This window comes from Falco cherrug, chromosome 6, assembly GCF_023634085.1.
Source record: "Falco cherrug isolate bFalChe1 chromosome 6, bFalChe1.pri, whole genome shotgun sequence".
NCBI classification, from domain to species: Eukaryota; Metazoa; Chordata; class Aves; order Falconiformes; family Falconidae; genus Falco; species Falco cherrug.
In genome coordinates, this window is record NC_073702.1 from 17814242 (window position 1) to 17829926 (window position 15685).

Here is a 15685-nt window from a genome sequence, read left to right on the forward strand (position 1 = left end):
TTATGGTGAACACAGAGCATGTTCTATATATCACAATGTCTGTACAGTATCTTAAAAAATTGTAATAGCCTTCAAAACAACACTGTTATTTTCAGTGTAGAAAAAGTAGTCATTTGTGAGATGCTCAAAGCTGAACCATTAATAGTGCTGAGACAGAAATAAAAGAACCTTTGCGTCCTCATTCTCAGGAAGAATAACAGAGTGTTTGCAGATCTTGCGGTGATCCCTATTCTTTTCCCTTCTGTCCCCATAACTATGGTTATGCTTTTTCTTGGATATGAAGATGAATGTAAAAGTGATCCGCATTCATTGGACCTTGACTTAAGAGACTTGATCCTTTACTCTTTATTTAACCAAAGCTGACATTAAAGTCATCGTTAGCATAGATATAATAAAGACTACTGGCTTATGTAAAGACTCTGCTTTAACTAGAAAGGGCAAGCTGATCGGGATTATTCTCTTCCTTCTCTTTATTTCTCTTTAAGAAATGTTCTATGGGTTTCTTTACCTCCATAGAACAGTAGAGCTTAAAAAACAACACATAAACTTGATCTCTTACCTCAGAGGAAGGTGGTTCGTAGTGTTCCATTTATGTAGGATCATGCTGTCCTGTTAGGCCAGGGTATAAGCCAAAACCCAGTGATCTAAACGGCCATTCTGGCTCGGGTACAACAGTGATGTTTACTGAACTGTCCTTGAACTCAAATATGCCTGACACCATTTCCATTAGAACGCTGCATTGCCAAAGCTTTAAAAATCTAATCTTACTTTGGAATGATGCTAAAGGTGAATGATGCCTACCAACATGGGGCACTTTTTCCCTCCAAAATTTACTGGTAACTATTTTTGAGAAGGAAAAGAATTTACAGTTTAAAAATCAGTTATGACAGGAAACTTAGACAAAATACAGAAACAACCTTGTGGTTTTGAACCCCCCCATCCTTCTCTTTTTGTCTTGAAAGAAAAAAAAAAAAAAGGCAAACCCCCTCTCTTTTGCCCCCTGTTTCTGTGAGGGTGGGGAATAATCATGATTCTGTGAGAGTCAGTGGAGTTTTTTCAATTTTTCATCCTGGACTTAAAGTCAGATCCAGACCAAAAAAATTTCCCTGAAAAATGTCAAGGTTTTCTTTGATACATTCCTTTACTATGATTTTTTCTGTACTTATTGTACTTACAGATTGATTAGTTAAAGTATCTTTAAACTGAATTTAATATTACAGTTGGAACAAACATGAAAGTGTCCCCAGTAATATGTACTCTACATGTACAATCATTTCCCAGCTGTATGTGTACATTTTAACAGATTCTTACTATGCTGTGGGTCATTATAAAGCTGCAGGCATTGACGACTTAACTCTCAGTGTATATAACTTGAAAAATAAGACTTGATTTCAGTTTAGTTAAACCATGGTGCATCTGTGCAGATATGTGTAAATGCTCTTTTGTTGTTGGTTGGGTTGTTAGTTTTTGGTTTTGTTTTGGGTTTTTTTTGGGGGGGGAACAGCTGAAATGTTGACACTGCCTATCATGTTGAGTACTATTTATCGCAAGTTTCAAATCCAAACTTGCCACTAAGTGATATAAACCATGCTAATTTTTGACATGAAACCAAAGAAGAAAGTTTTGAACTGTATTTTGTTTTGTTTCTCATTGGAAATTATGTCATGAACTGTCTTCTTGAGTATAAGGTCTGTTTCTACAGATACAAATAAAAGAGCCCTCAACCATAATCAGTTCACAAGTGGATTTGAGACTGGGCAGCACTTCCAGCTAAGGCAGCTCCAGGAAAACAAAAGATATGAAGAGACATTACAGGACACCAGCAGGAAAGGGGCTTAAAAAGAGGCTTCTCTGGCTGTCCCATTGCTGCTCAGAATGTCCCTCTCCTTTTCTTTAAACAATCATTTTTCTCAGCTCCTCCTTGAAAATAACTAATTGCTCCTGTCATCTTAAAGAATGTGACTGTACTGCAGAATTAACCACCGTGGTGAGCCTCTGTCTTAGACTGAGCCCAGCCCCAGTGTTTGGGACCTCTCCTGCCTTGCCATGTGCTGTGCTGTGCTCGGCTCCCTGTGTTTACTTCTGAGGGGTTCTTGTGCTGCAGTAAAATAAGATGCTTGGGGGAGTTATGGAAACCAGAAATACTGTAGGGAGGTTCAGAGCGTAGGAGGCAGCAGGCTGGGTGACACTACTTTTCATAGTACTGAGGAAGAAAGCAAGGGAGCTTTCTGTCCTGTTAAAATCTTAGCTCATGGTTGAACCTGCTTCTTACTTTGCCCTCCTCTGTGATCAGAACACACAACCCTGTGTGTACAGTATCTCTTAACCCAAAGAAAATGTCGGGTTTGTCTCTTGTTCTGGGAATCAGTGGAAAAAGTTCTTTCCCTCCTATTTGCAAGCCACTTACTGCTCATCTTGAATACGTTCCTCATTTGGCAGTCTGCAGCAACTTTGTTGGTACGTTTTGGACAGTCTGTTACAAATACTGAACATGCCCTTTTGAGTCAGAGGGATGCATGGGATCTCCCAGTCTCTTGCCACCTCATCTTTAACATGGTTAGAAAAGAACAGTACAATAGTTAGCAAGTAAAGCGGTACCATTATTCATCCAGCTTTCTTTGTCTGTGTAAAATGTGTAAAGTGCTCTTGCCTAGGTAGTGAAGGAAGACACAGACAAAACAAAAGAGTCAATGTACAATAAAGCAGCCCTCCCAAGTTGACCCACCCACTTCTGAAAGTGTATCGTATAGGTCTGGGCTTTCACCACAATGTGTAATGCTGACACTTTTTGTGTTTCAGCTACAGATGGACTTTAAACCAATCAAGTTGTAGCAAATCTTGTGCAGTAGGTGCATAGTACTTTCTTTGCCAAGCTTTGGATCTTGGAGAAGACATCTGACAGACAATACAAGTTCTCATTTCCTGAAGAATCGGGCCCTTTCTTTGCTCATTTGGCTTTTTATGAATTACATATGTTTCCTTTATTAGTCTTAATCATACCTGCTAAATGTTGGGGGAGGAATATATACTATACTAGCATTTGTAAAGAATATTGAATTTCTACCTGACTTATTTTTTTGATGCTTGCTTTATTTAGGAACTTTGTGCTGCCTTTGAAGCCAAAGAGGAGACATATAGGTGTCTAATGCAGAAAGGCCAGCAGATGCTTGCAAGATGCCCAGAATCTGCTGAAACAAACGTTGAGCAGGACATAAATAACTTAAAAGAAAAATGGGAATCAGTACAAACAAAGCTCAGTGAAAGAAAAGTATGTGTTTTTACATAAAAATAGAAATGTAAATCATGTATTTAAGGAAGTTAATGTTCCCTGCTTTTATGCATGCATACTTGCTTTATCCTTTAGGTTTAATTCAGTTGTAGAGACAGTTACGCAGAATTAATTGGTATGTTTAGAAAGTACTGGGAAATGGGATTCAAGAAATTGATTATCCATAATCTGGAGGGGGGATGGGTGAGAATGGCACAAGCCCGTTCTATAGAAATATGTTAACTGATATTGATAATGTTCATTTGGGAGGAAGAGGGCTTTTCTGGTTTTTATTACAGTAATTCTAGACATGAGAGAGTGAGTAAATTTATTTGATCATTCAAATTTATCTCCTTCTCGGTACAGAATTGTTGCATTAATTTTCCTAGCTTTTATCTATTTTTTACTTCGAATTCCCAAACACTTGGCCTTTTGCCACTTACTTCAAGTGACTGCCTTCTGTTCTAACATAGATCAATAGCATGATTTCACTGATACACAACATACGTTTTCTTGTTATTAATTTCATTTTGCTTTCATTCCTTCACGAAGTATGGTCCATTTGTTCTACCTTAATCAGACAATGAAAAATGTCAGTAACTACGAACAGGGGAACACTCTGTTCCTGATATGTATAAAGCACAAATATTTCAGTTACAACTTAGTTATATTTTAAAGTAAGAAAGCTGGTGTCTCTTAAGGTAACTGTGTAATTTAAGAGTGTCAAACTAATTAATACCCAATACAAGCACCTTCTTGCAGGAAGCTGTAAGGTTGGTGTGCTCAGCTAGGCCAGCAATATGTTTGTTTGAAAATGTCTGACTGTTGTCTCATGATCAACAAAAATTCTGTATCCAAAATCAGTCTCTGTTCAGGCAACCAAAATGACAATTGGGCTTTATTTAAAAAAAAGTGGTCTAGGCAAACTTGTTATTTGTTTAGTGCAAGAGAATAGATTTGATTACCTCTCTAAGGCTCTTTCAAGTGCGCTGCCACCTTAGATTTCTGAGATTCTACTGGGTTTGTATTAAAATTGATAAATCCATATGCCCCATTAGGATTCAGTAGTAGATGTTCTAATGTGGAAAATCTTATCTTGATACTAGATGCTGTATTTTCTAGTCACCTATCATATGTAATTTTGCTGTTCCTCTTCTATCCATCTCCTTTAATAGGCTCAAATGTAGGCTGTTAATTTAAAGCTCAGAAACTTTTGAGTTGGAAAAATGTTTTGAAATGTTAAACAAAATGCTAAACTGAAATGGTTTCTCCAAAATGCTGAACTAAAATGGTTTACTTGGCTGAAGCTCTGCACAATATCAGCTGCTATTAAAGTATGACCTATCTTTACAGACCAAACTGGAAGAAGCCCTCAATTTAGCAATGGAGTTCCACAATTCACTTCAAGATTTCATCAATTGGCTTACTCAGGCTGAGCAAACTCTAACTGCAGCTTCTCGGCCAAGTCTTATCTTGGACACTGTCTTGTTTCAAATTGACGAACACAAGGTATGTAAAGAAACAGATGTGTAATGTTTTTCTCCCACTCTATGGAGGTACTTCAGCAATGTCCAAATGAACGCTGTAATGCTGGCACTCAGAGGAACATTGGTTTTGTTTTAAAATTGCATTTTATAGTCTTTCTTGCTACATCGTTCTTTATCAGACTGGGGTTTTTTTCAGTGTTTACCCAGTGCTTGAACAACATATTCAGAGTAATTTTCTCCTTTTTTTCCAAGGTTTTTGCCACAGAAGTGAATTCGCATCGAGATCAGATCATAGAGCTGGACAAAACTGGAACCCATTTGAAATATTTCAGCCAGAAACAGGATGTTGTCCTTATTAAGAATCTGCTGATTAGTGTACAGAGTCGATGGGAAAAAGTAGTTCAGCGCTTAGTTGAAAGGGGAAGAGCTTTGGATGATGCAAGGAAAAGAGCCAAACAGGTAATCGGACAACAGCTGTTGTACAGCTCTTTGAACTTAGCTGTAATTACATCCAGACTCTTGAAGTATATGGTGCTTTAAAGCACTTGCACTAAACCCAGACTTCCTTGAAACAGACACTATTGAGTTAGTGGAGCAATTTCTGTGATTCAGTCATAAAGCACTTCATTTGGGAGGCGAAAGCATCATTTTCAGCTCGAGCAGTAACTTCTGTCTGCAATACAGCATAATCTGAAAGAAAAAGGTTACAGTATGGCTTCCAGATGTGTATTAGTGCCATCTGTCCTCAAAAAAAAGTTTCACAATCAACCCCTTATATTTTAAAGAATGTGATGAACCCCTTTCACTAATCTGTGGGAGTTTTCCTTAGTATTTTATTCCTGGGTTTATGTTCTGCCCTGATTAATACCACTTCCTCAGTCTCTTACGTTAGTTACTAGACCAATATCCTCTGTGTAGTAAGACACCTCTGTTTGTTTCCTTAAAAACCTGGAGAGTGTTTTTTACACAATTTGCCTCACCAGGGGCTGTTAGTGTTTTTTTCCTTAGATTCATGTTCCCCTGACTGAGGAACATGAATGATAAGATTAAAAATGTGAGTGGAATGTAATCTGTTTAAACATCAATAGGAAATTCTAGCTTCTTTTTATGCAAGTGAACATGTCCATTCAAGATTTGGAAATGTTCACACCCAAACCACATTTCCATGTTCACTGCTACCACCACTCAGATTGTAGAGTAAGAACTTCTCTGAGCAATAAATTAGCCCATAAAGCAAATCAAATGTTACTTACTTCCCAGTAGTTTCTCTTGTGCATTCATGCACACAGCAGTTCTGCAGTGGGATAGATTTAATCTCTATATCCATTTACAGGGCTGAATACAATCAGTTATAAATTCAGGGTAACAAGTCAAGGTGTCAAGGCCTGATCCACGGTGTTGAATGATAGGGTCCAGGAGCTTTAAGAGGTTTCTGAACTAGTTTCTTGTGCTTTCATGTGTAGGTAGCCCAGGCAAGAATTTTCAACAGAGGTGCAGAGAAAGAACTAACCAGCTTAGAAACACTCAATCCCAAAGGGATGCCACTTTGCAAAAGCTGGTTGAATCTTTAGTCTTTCCGTGCTTCCTTCCCTGCAGCACTTTTTGTTGAGACAGGAAGGAAGATCAAGAATCTGTTTCTTGCCTGTCAAGATAGCATTTGATACAATGAGAACATTTATTAGCATCGCAGGCAAAATCTTGGGCAGTCATCCAGACAGGAGTTTTTCCCAGTGATTTACTGCTGTTGTCCCATGCAATAGCTGAGTCCTCTTCTTGCTGTATTTACTATTCCTTACTGAAAATGTAGTAATTTAAATGACCAATATATCAACAGAAGTTACCAATATGTCTCTGAAAGATAAATACTATGTGTGCAGATCATGTACATAAAAGGTTGCTAATTTACATGGGAGAGGTGAAGCTGAGTCCAGTGGGCACATGGTTGGGCTAGTCCTCTTTGAGAGACCAGGGAGAAAAGCACACCAAATCTTTCCAGAGTCTGCCAAGTACTTGTTTGGCCTATAGGGAATTCATTGGGGTTTAACATTTTCGGACTGTTTTATGAACCAGTGAATTTTAAAATCCATGCAAATCTCACTTCCCTGCAGTTCCATGAAGCCTGGCACAAACTTATGGAATGGCTGGAAGAGTCAGAGAAATCTTTGGACTCAGATCTTGAAATTGCAAATGACCCTGACAAAATAAAGATGCAGCTCGCACAGCATAAGGTGAGTCATGAGTGATAAATGCAAAGCACCCAGTGGGTGTAGGTAAGTCTGTCAGCCTTGTACTGTTCAATTAGCAAAGGGATAGATTTATAGCCTCGCTGCAATGAAGTACTTATTTGCATTAGGTGAAATGATGGGGGGTTACAGGTGGGGAGTGGAAAAAAAACTTCTCACAGTACCTGATCTGTGAGGAAATGGTTAACTATGAAGAGGAAGGATATACAGCAGCACAGAAATTTAAAAAAATAACACTATCTCTGAAGAGGTTTTCTTACAGGCTTTTTTCAGTTCTTGAACTACAAATTCACCATCCCATTACGTGGATTGGGACTTTGCTCTTAATGCTACAGGACCACCTCATCCTGTATACATTATCCACTACAAGAAGAATAATCTTGTAGTTTGATTGGCAGTTGCTTTTTATGTCAATGGAAATACTAATTAAATCCTCTAGAAAGTACAGTGACACCATTAGTAGCAAAGCTTGTTTCTCTTCATGGGATTCAGAATTCCAGGACCAGCTTCCATAAACCCAGCTACTATAGGTGAAAATGTAAAAATTCCCCTGATTGACCTGGCTTTTCAAACAAATAATGATAATTCAAAAGCTCTGTGGTCCCATCAGACACAAAGCAAAAGGAAAGACAGAAGTCTTTACTTCATTTTTACTTTTGTAAAGAGCCTAGAATAATATATTTCTAAGGATCAAGTGGGTAAGTGGTAGAGTCCTCAAGAGACAGACTGTGTGTCAAGATTTATCTTGGTGCAGTTTCATCAGAGACAGAGTACTGAAAGATCATTCATTTTTCTACATTTTGGCATATATTTTCTTCTACTTTTCATATCAGTTTTATTGTTCTCCATATACTCCTACTTTTCATTCTGCACAATATCCCCAAGGGTTTGCATATCTAATTTTTCCCTCTCAGTGTAGCTTCTGATGATTGCTTTTACCTCCGACAAGCTTTGCCATGTATGTTAATGATTGGTTACTGCATCAGTCTACTGAATATTTTTATCATCTCTCACTCTGCATCATGATTTAAGTATTTTTTATCAACCAGGAAAATATCCTTTAATATGTTGAAAGTTGGCTGTTGATTAAGCAAAAGGTTTTACCTATGTTTGCTGTTAAAACTTTTAGATAAAGCCTACATTAACATTCTGATATGCTAACTCTGCAATTTCAGTTTTTTCTGGGATTGCTGCTCTTGCCAGAATTTAAAGTCAGCGATGGGAATTGGGGAGAGGGGGGAAACTTGCTGTTAAGATAGTCTGTCTTGTCTTCTGACTCCCATCATGTCTTAATCCTTTCAGTCCTCTTTTTTCTTTATATAAAGTTCAAACTTTTCATGAGTACAGTCAACATGTTGTGACTTTGCTTTGAGGTCCTTTCAGGACTCTACTCTGTGCTCCTCCCCTCTTCTGAAATGTTAAACTTGATAATCCTGCTTACTTTTTATACCTGCAGTAGTATGTTTTGTGAGCTCAAGCTTCCTCACATGGATTGGCAGACTCCTCATTTCCGTCAGTGGTGTGTTTACTCCAGCTTCTTTTTGTATAAAATGCCTGTAGAGAACAGCTACTTGAGTTGCTTGAATCTCATTTCTCATTAAGGAATGGGGCACAGGGACATTAGGATTGAAACTGGCGATTTGGAGGAAGAAGATGACTGTGTGTGAGAGAGGGGGGTTTATGAACTTTGTGACTTTAAACTTGTGTGTGTGTCCCCGCAAGAAATCAACTCAATTGTTTTTTAATGAGCTGTCAAACCTTCCAATGCGGCAATGTCCTTCCTCGTATTTTGAGTCTTTTCCTTCCACTCCCCCATATACCCTGTGTGCCTGTCTTTGTCTTTTCTGTCCAGCCTTGAAGGTTTCCTTGCTCCTCTTAGTTAACAATTTTGCTATCTGAATTGAATGTCTGCTGTAAGCAGTAAGTTGGACATGCTCTTTGCCAGTTGTTACTGCCAAAAAAAAAAAAAAAAAAAAAGTCTCTGAAAGAGAAAAGCTAAGATAATGTGTTTTCTCTCTTACTTGTATCTAGTGTGTTGCCAGGGACTTTTGGGGGTTATTCATGGTTTGTTTATCAGCAGTTTTCCCTCATTTTTAGAAGTCAGGAATGGAAAAACCCATACTAGGTCACCCAATCCATTCCTGTGCTAATGCCGAATGTTCCTTACAGTACACTTGTATGAACCTGGCTAATTTTATCTGTATGTTCCCATCTTCCTTAGAAGGAGGGTAGGTAGATGAACAAAATCTCAGTAATTAACTTACCTCTATGCTCCTGGCAGCTTAACCCAGAATCTACTCTTAGTTACACCTCTGTGAAATCAGGTGAAAGTAGATATGGTGTAGTGTCTCTAGTCTCTCAAAGGATGAATTGATTGCAAGCTTTTGTTCACCCTTGAATCTGTTTTTCCTGTATGATCCTTCTCTGGCAGCAGTTTCGTTGTGTTTCCTCGTGCAAACCAAGTAACACTTGGTGCATGTAGTACTACAGCAGTTAACAAACCCCATCAAATAAAAAGAGCACAGACATATTGTTTGTATTGAAGGAACTTTTATAAGAAGCTGGTTATTTTCATTTTGAAAATTATTTTTGTTGTACCTTGACAGTGGTGTTTATATTCTTTCTTAAAGTGTGTTTCCTTGTTTAATGTGAGGAAAATGAAAGGACAGTAAGGAAATACTAACTTGCAAAACAAATGTTGCTGTTTTTTTGGGGGTTTTGGCTGATGAATTTTGATTCTCAGTTCTCTCTGGATCCTGAAATAACCTTGAAGTAAGGCCAGTACAGTGCAAAATACCAATCAAGTTTTAAAAAAGGAACCTTGAATCACCCTAGGTAAAGTAGTCACATGGTGTAACCCAATGCCTACCTCCTGCTTAAGACAGCTCCATTCCACCTGAGCTTTCCCTGACATGCATTCACATCTAAAACCAGCAGATGACTGTATGGACACATGGGAAAGTTGGTGGAAGAGTTGTGAGCTACTGTGGCACAGGTTGGTGCAGGCAAGCTGGGGACAGCTTGCCAGTCAGCGGTGAGGAGCCGTGGACGTGCCAGCAGTGACCCTGAGGAATCCTTGCAATCTTCATGTGCCTGAGGAGTTACTATGAGTTCTAAGCAGTGATCATTTGCTTGTTGCATGTGATGATACTGAACATTGCTGTGAGAACCAGATGAAAATTTGTTTCAGCAAACACTGAGCAAAACCTATTTTGGCCTAGTGTTTCCTTGTGAGAAAAAAAAAGAATATTTGATTCTGTATATGAGTTTCCTAGAACAAACTTGTGATTATTTTTTTTTGTAACTGATTTCCTGCTAGCAGTTCATGAAGGTGTAACATAAAATGCTTTAAGCATTGCTAGGATTTAAAAGGTTCTGTGTTGGTTTGCTTTTGTCTTTTGGCCGTATTCTTTTATTTAATTATTTACTCTGTCAGTCTGTCAACTCCTCTGTGGCATCAGATGAGCTGTGTCTCTGTGTGCTCCTCTCTGCCTGTGAAAAGCTTCCAGAGGCTCTGTGCAGAAGGAGCTGGCAGACAGATGCAATTGCTGTGACACTGTCAGCTTCCAAAGTCCCTGGATCACAGAAACCTGCTTGTGATGATGATTTCCAGCCCAAATTGAGTTTCCAAATTGGATGTCACCTGGATGCTTCTTGTGCTGATCTATACACTTTTGTAATACAAGTCTTCCCAATTATAGTATGCTTCAATCTTTGGAGGGTTAAGTGCTTCTGGTTAGTGGTTTCCCAGCTTCACCATGCTGAGCTAATGACATTTGTAGCCCTTGCGGTGCTCTACGCTGGCTTGAAATCTTAGTATGTAAAAATGTGTGAAGACTGCTCAGCTTGTGGCTCCTGAAGTAGGAGTTTTGTCATATTCTTCTGACAACCAGGAAGCCTCTTGCTGAAATTTAGGAATATTATGGTAGGAGAGAAATCACTGCTCTCACTAGAGGAGGAATTTTCCAGAAGTTGTTCCAGAAGGTGTAGAGCTATGTTCCCAGAGAGGGCCAAAAAGTAGGGACTCTGCTAGTGTCAAGCTCCATAGAATTTCAGGTGCACTGTGGCACTAGCAGGCTAGAAGTTTTGCAGTAAGTTTAAAATTTTCTTGCAGCAACATTTACTATTCCCGTTGCAAATATATTAAAGATTAACTGTGGTCTGTAAGCAGTTAATACTATATGGGTATTTTCTTTTTCTTCCATATATATATAGGAATTCCAGAAATCTCTTGGTGCCAAACATTCTGTGTACGATACCACAAATAGGACTGGACGCTCCTTGAAAGAGAAAACCACATTGGCTGATGACAATTTGAAACTTGATGATATGCTGAGTGAATTAAGGGATAAATGGGATACAATTTGTGGAAAATCAGTGGAAAGGTAAATGAAAACCGTCCTAATTATTCAGCAGATAAGAAAAACACTTAGGAGAATTCTTCTGGCTTCCATTGTGTAAAAGTAATACTAGAGTCATTAGCTTGTTTGATAACTAGGAGTACCAAAGCAATAAAATACTAGAAGTACATAGTTCCCTGATGGTATGGGGAGTTTGCCTTCTATTTAAAAAGGCAAACAGTGATATAAAGCTCTTAGGTGTTGTAATTTTATGCTGAAAATGTTTTCTTCAAATGTATGAACAATATAATTTTTGTGGGTGGTGTTTATTTTTTTTTTGTTTTGTTTTAATTTATTTTTCCTCCAGACAAAATAAACTGGAGGAAGCCCTGTTGTTTTCGGGACAGTTTACTGATGCTTTGCAAGCTCTCATTGACTGGTTATACAAAATTGAACCTCAGCTAGCGGAAGATCAGCCAGTACACGGAGACATTGATTTAGTGATGAACCTGATCGACAATCACAAGGTAATTGCAAAAATATTCTTTTTTAATTACTAGACTGCTCTGAAGTGTAGCATTTTAATGCTGTTTTGATTTGGTTATACTGTAAGTTTTAGAAACATGGGATAGTTTTGTAACACAATCATGTCATCAACAATGGAAAGTGCTATAAAACATGTGGAAGAATACATAATACTGTATTTATGAATATTTTGTTAAAAGTCACAAGTGTGCATTTACAAGTACGGGTATATGGGCAGTAGATGCAAAAACTATTTTACTGGAAATCTTTAGGGGAGACAGGGCTTTTTATTTAGGACATCTGCTAACCAAATGTCCAGTGCATTCTTGATGACTACAGCAGCCTTTAGGACCCACAGGGCTGCTGTATATGTCGAGAAAAGTAGTTGCAATGTTTAAGTTATGCACAAGAGTATATAACGACTGTGGCCCAGGAAGCCTACATTGGCAAGCTACAGTATTTTGTTAGTGAAGTGTTTTTGGAGATGGGAACAAGTAGGAGATGTGGGACTGTGCTTCTGAATCCCCGTTCCTCAGTTCAGTACATCAGAAGAAATGACTGTTGAAGGTACTGGTGTTGCAAAGGCTACATGCAGTCAGAGCGCTGGAGCCTGGGGGAATTATGAGGTGAAGGTCCCTCTGTTCTTCCACCAGTGACTTCCAGTATACAAATACTCTTCAGTGAGAAGGAGATTTTGTCTCTTACGGAAAAAAGTATTTGGAAACATGGGTCGTCTATAAAAATTTGCCTGAAATGTGGTGGAATTGCTTCTGAAATCCCATTGTGTATCACAGACAAGTCATAGTCAGTGGCAACAGTATACTGTATCTTCTTCTGAGAGCTTCCTTTATGTAACTGGAGCTTGTTCCATCTGCAAATGTGAACATACGCTCGCATACATATATGAATATCTGGCAAGATCTACAGCCTTACAGTCAGACCTCCAGATGGGGTTTTATTTCTGGTTTTATGATTTTAAACTTTCTCCTTGATTGTTAGTGTTTTATCTGATCTTTTCCTGCCACAGCAATCTTGCACATTAATCAGCATGTCAGATCAATTGCTTTGATAAAGAGTGTAAAGCCAGCATGCCAAGGAGGCTAGATTTCACATCCATTGAATCAGGATGGGTTCTCAGGATCTGCCTGACATTTTTCTGCCATATTCCAGTTTTATTAGGATGAGGTAGAGTGTAAATATCTTCATATGGAATCTGATAAGCAGAACTTACGTGTTTTGCATCACTTAGTTGGAGTTACTCTTGACTGAGCTGAACCAGTGTTTCAATTTCTTCTTATAACCAGTAGGTTTTTGTTATTAGTTATATAAGTATGCCTTAATGAGTTAAACATTTCAAATATATTCGTTGGTGTCTAGGTTTTCCAGAAGGAGCTGGGAAAAAGAACAAGCAGTGTCCAGGCTCTGAAGCGCTCTGCAAGGGAGCTGATAGAAGGCAGTCGTGATGACTCTTCCTGGGTCAAAGTCCAAATGCAGGAGCTAAGCACTCGCTGGGAGACAGTCTGTGCCCTCTCAGTATCCAAGCAAACACGACTGGAACAGGCTCTTCGGCAGGTAGGGGAGTAGTATTGGTGCTACATGTACTTTACGAGAAGCACTGAAAATACCTTGTGCTGCAGTTGCCAAAAATGTAATTTAATTTTCACTTAGTGTCATATTTAATTTAATCTCATTCGAAAATACTAATTTTCTTGCTCATGCAGTGCTTACCTTGTCTCTATCCCTTTAGCATAGCACATAAATAATACCTCTTAGCATTTATTATTGCTGTTATTATGTCTGTACCACAAATGCAAAGCAAATGTTTCGAAGACCTTACCACCTCGAAAAATCACTGAAGTTACCATCAAGTGTGAAGGGTGATTAAGAACTATGCCCCCTTCATAGGAAGTTAGAGATCTCAATCATATTTATGCCCTTTATGCCTTATTGGAAATAAGCAAATCTGTGTACTGAAATCTTGTTTACATTGGCACAATTACAGTGCACAGTGAAGTACACCGCAGAAAAACCGAAGTTGTCCTGAGTGCACTCAGGAGCTCTCTATGTATGTCAGTATCGGCTGGTACCAATCCCAAACAATTACAGGTCCATCTGTATTGTTTCCAAATGTGAGATAGTATGGATTTACAGCTCTGTGAAGATATACTAGCTTGGGTTGATGCTAGGATGGGGCTTCTGCAATAGCAATATACCCACTGTGTACAAAATTCCTGCCCTGCTTTTTCCCAGGGTGCTGTGTTTGTCCAGCTCTCTGGTCTTTCAAGCAGGCACAATCCTGAGCTACCTCGAACACCTAACTGTGTCTGACTATGACTGTGCCAAAAGGTGGAACTTTCTTGTTTTATCTAGACGTAAAAGGATCAGTCACCAACAGACTGTCAATTAATTTTGCTTAACTAGTGATTTAGGCTATGCAGAAAATGCAGTTCTCATCTCTCCAGCTGGTCCGTGAAAGCACCTCCGTGTAATTTGTCAGCGTAAAGGCATGATATTCTCAACTGAGCTGCAAATACACTATAAATCAGATGGCTAAAAGCATGAACAGGCTTTTAGGCTTCCTATGACTTTTTGGGAAGCATGAGATATTTTTACAGTTATGAAAATGTATACTGTTTATCATTGACTTTTTAATGGAAAGTTAATGTGCCATTACTGCTGCATGATTAATGACTCCAAATGTGGGTTCAGTCTCCTTGTGTAAGCTGCAGTGTGTCTGTCAGGTCCCCTCATGAGTGACCGTGACTTCTTGTATTTTAACAGGCAGAAGAATTCCACTCTGTTGTCCATGTCCTTTTGGAGTGGCTGGCAGAGGCAGAGCAGGCTCTTCGATTCCATGGGGTCCTTCCAGATGATGAAGAGGCCTTGCGTACACTGATAGACCAGCACAGGGTAAGCATGAAAATGAAGAGGGTCCTCTTCATTCTAGTAGGTCTGTTAGAGGATAGAATAAAGAAAAGGAGGCACGATCTATCCTGTATAGTCATATCCAGCATCCGGTGCTTGTTCTTGCAACTGTTTGTATAGAGAAGCTAGAAGTTTAATGGAGTTGGCAGTTTGGTGCCCATACTAGTGTTGGACTGTTGTTTTGAGTCATCTTGGCCTGCTAAGAAAATGATGGGCCTTTCACAAGTTCCAGTAAACATTTAGAGATGATGCAAACCCCTCTGCGCATTATATGCCGCCTGACAATTGTAACAGACTGCTACAGTAGCAAAAGTGTATCCGTGTTAGCACCATTGAGCAAAACAGGGAATGCTTTCCTTTCAAGGCCCTTGGAAAGTGTCAGCAGAATGACGTTGCCATCCATTAACCTTCTGTCATGGTGAAGCAGCATGCTGTCATACTTCACATGCGTTAGGTACTGAAATATTGCATTGCCGTAGGTACTACAGATACTAGATTATAGGCCATCAAACTGACGTTGCAGTAATGAGATGGGAAAATGTCTAAGTAAGAAGCAGAGAGGTCATATTTTCACTCTCCAAACAGGAGGCTACAAAGGTGCACACTTAAGCCTGTGCAAAACTCTTGTAAATGTGGTGGTAATAGTACCAAGAATGTAGTGCCCACAAATGTTATAGAACAAATTTTAGGAATAATGGATTTCTTCCTCATTGCTCTAAGAAAGTTATAACAGAGCTTACGAAATGGAGAGTGGAAAAGCCTTTTGTTTAAATTGAGTTTGGGAATACTATTACGCAGAGGGGTGCGTGCAGAGTATTATCTAATGGTTCTTAATTAAGGAGTTTTTGAGGTACTCAGACTGCGGTGTTTTGAAGAAGTTTTCAGATTTAATTTAGG

At 38.9% G+C, this 15685-nt stretch overlaps 1 protein-coding gene across 9 annotated transcripts in view; it reads left to right on the top strand.

The window, feature by feature from the left end:
• Positions 1-15685, top strand: part of DST (dystonin) — a 303406-nt gene that overhangs the window by 266285 nt on the left and 21436 nt on the right. For all 9 annotated transcript variants that reach the window (XM_055714785.1, XM_055714788.1, XM_055714794.1 and 6 more), the window contains 8 exons: positions 3098-3268; positions 4622-4777; positions 5008-5214; positions 6864-6983; positions 11214-11383; positions 11706-11865; positions 13241-13435; positions 14645-14773. In XM_055714785.1, coding sequence (XP_055570760.1) covers positions 3098-3268; positions 4622-4777; positions 5008-5214; positions 6864-6983; positions 11214-11383; positions 11706-11865; positions 13241-13435; positions 14645-14773 — 1308 coding nt within the window. The remainder of the gene's footprint in view (positions 1-3097; positions 3269-4621; positions 4778-5007; positions 5215-6863; positions 6984-11213; positions 11384-11705; positions 11866-13240; positions 13436-14644; positions 14774-15685) is intronic.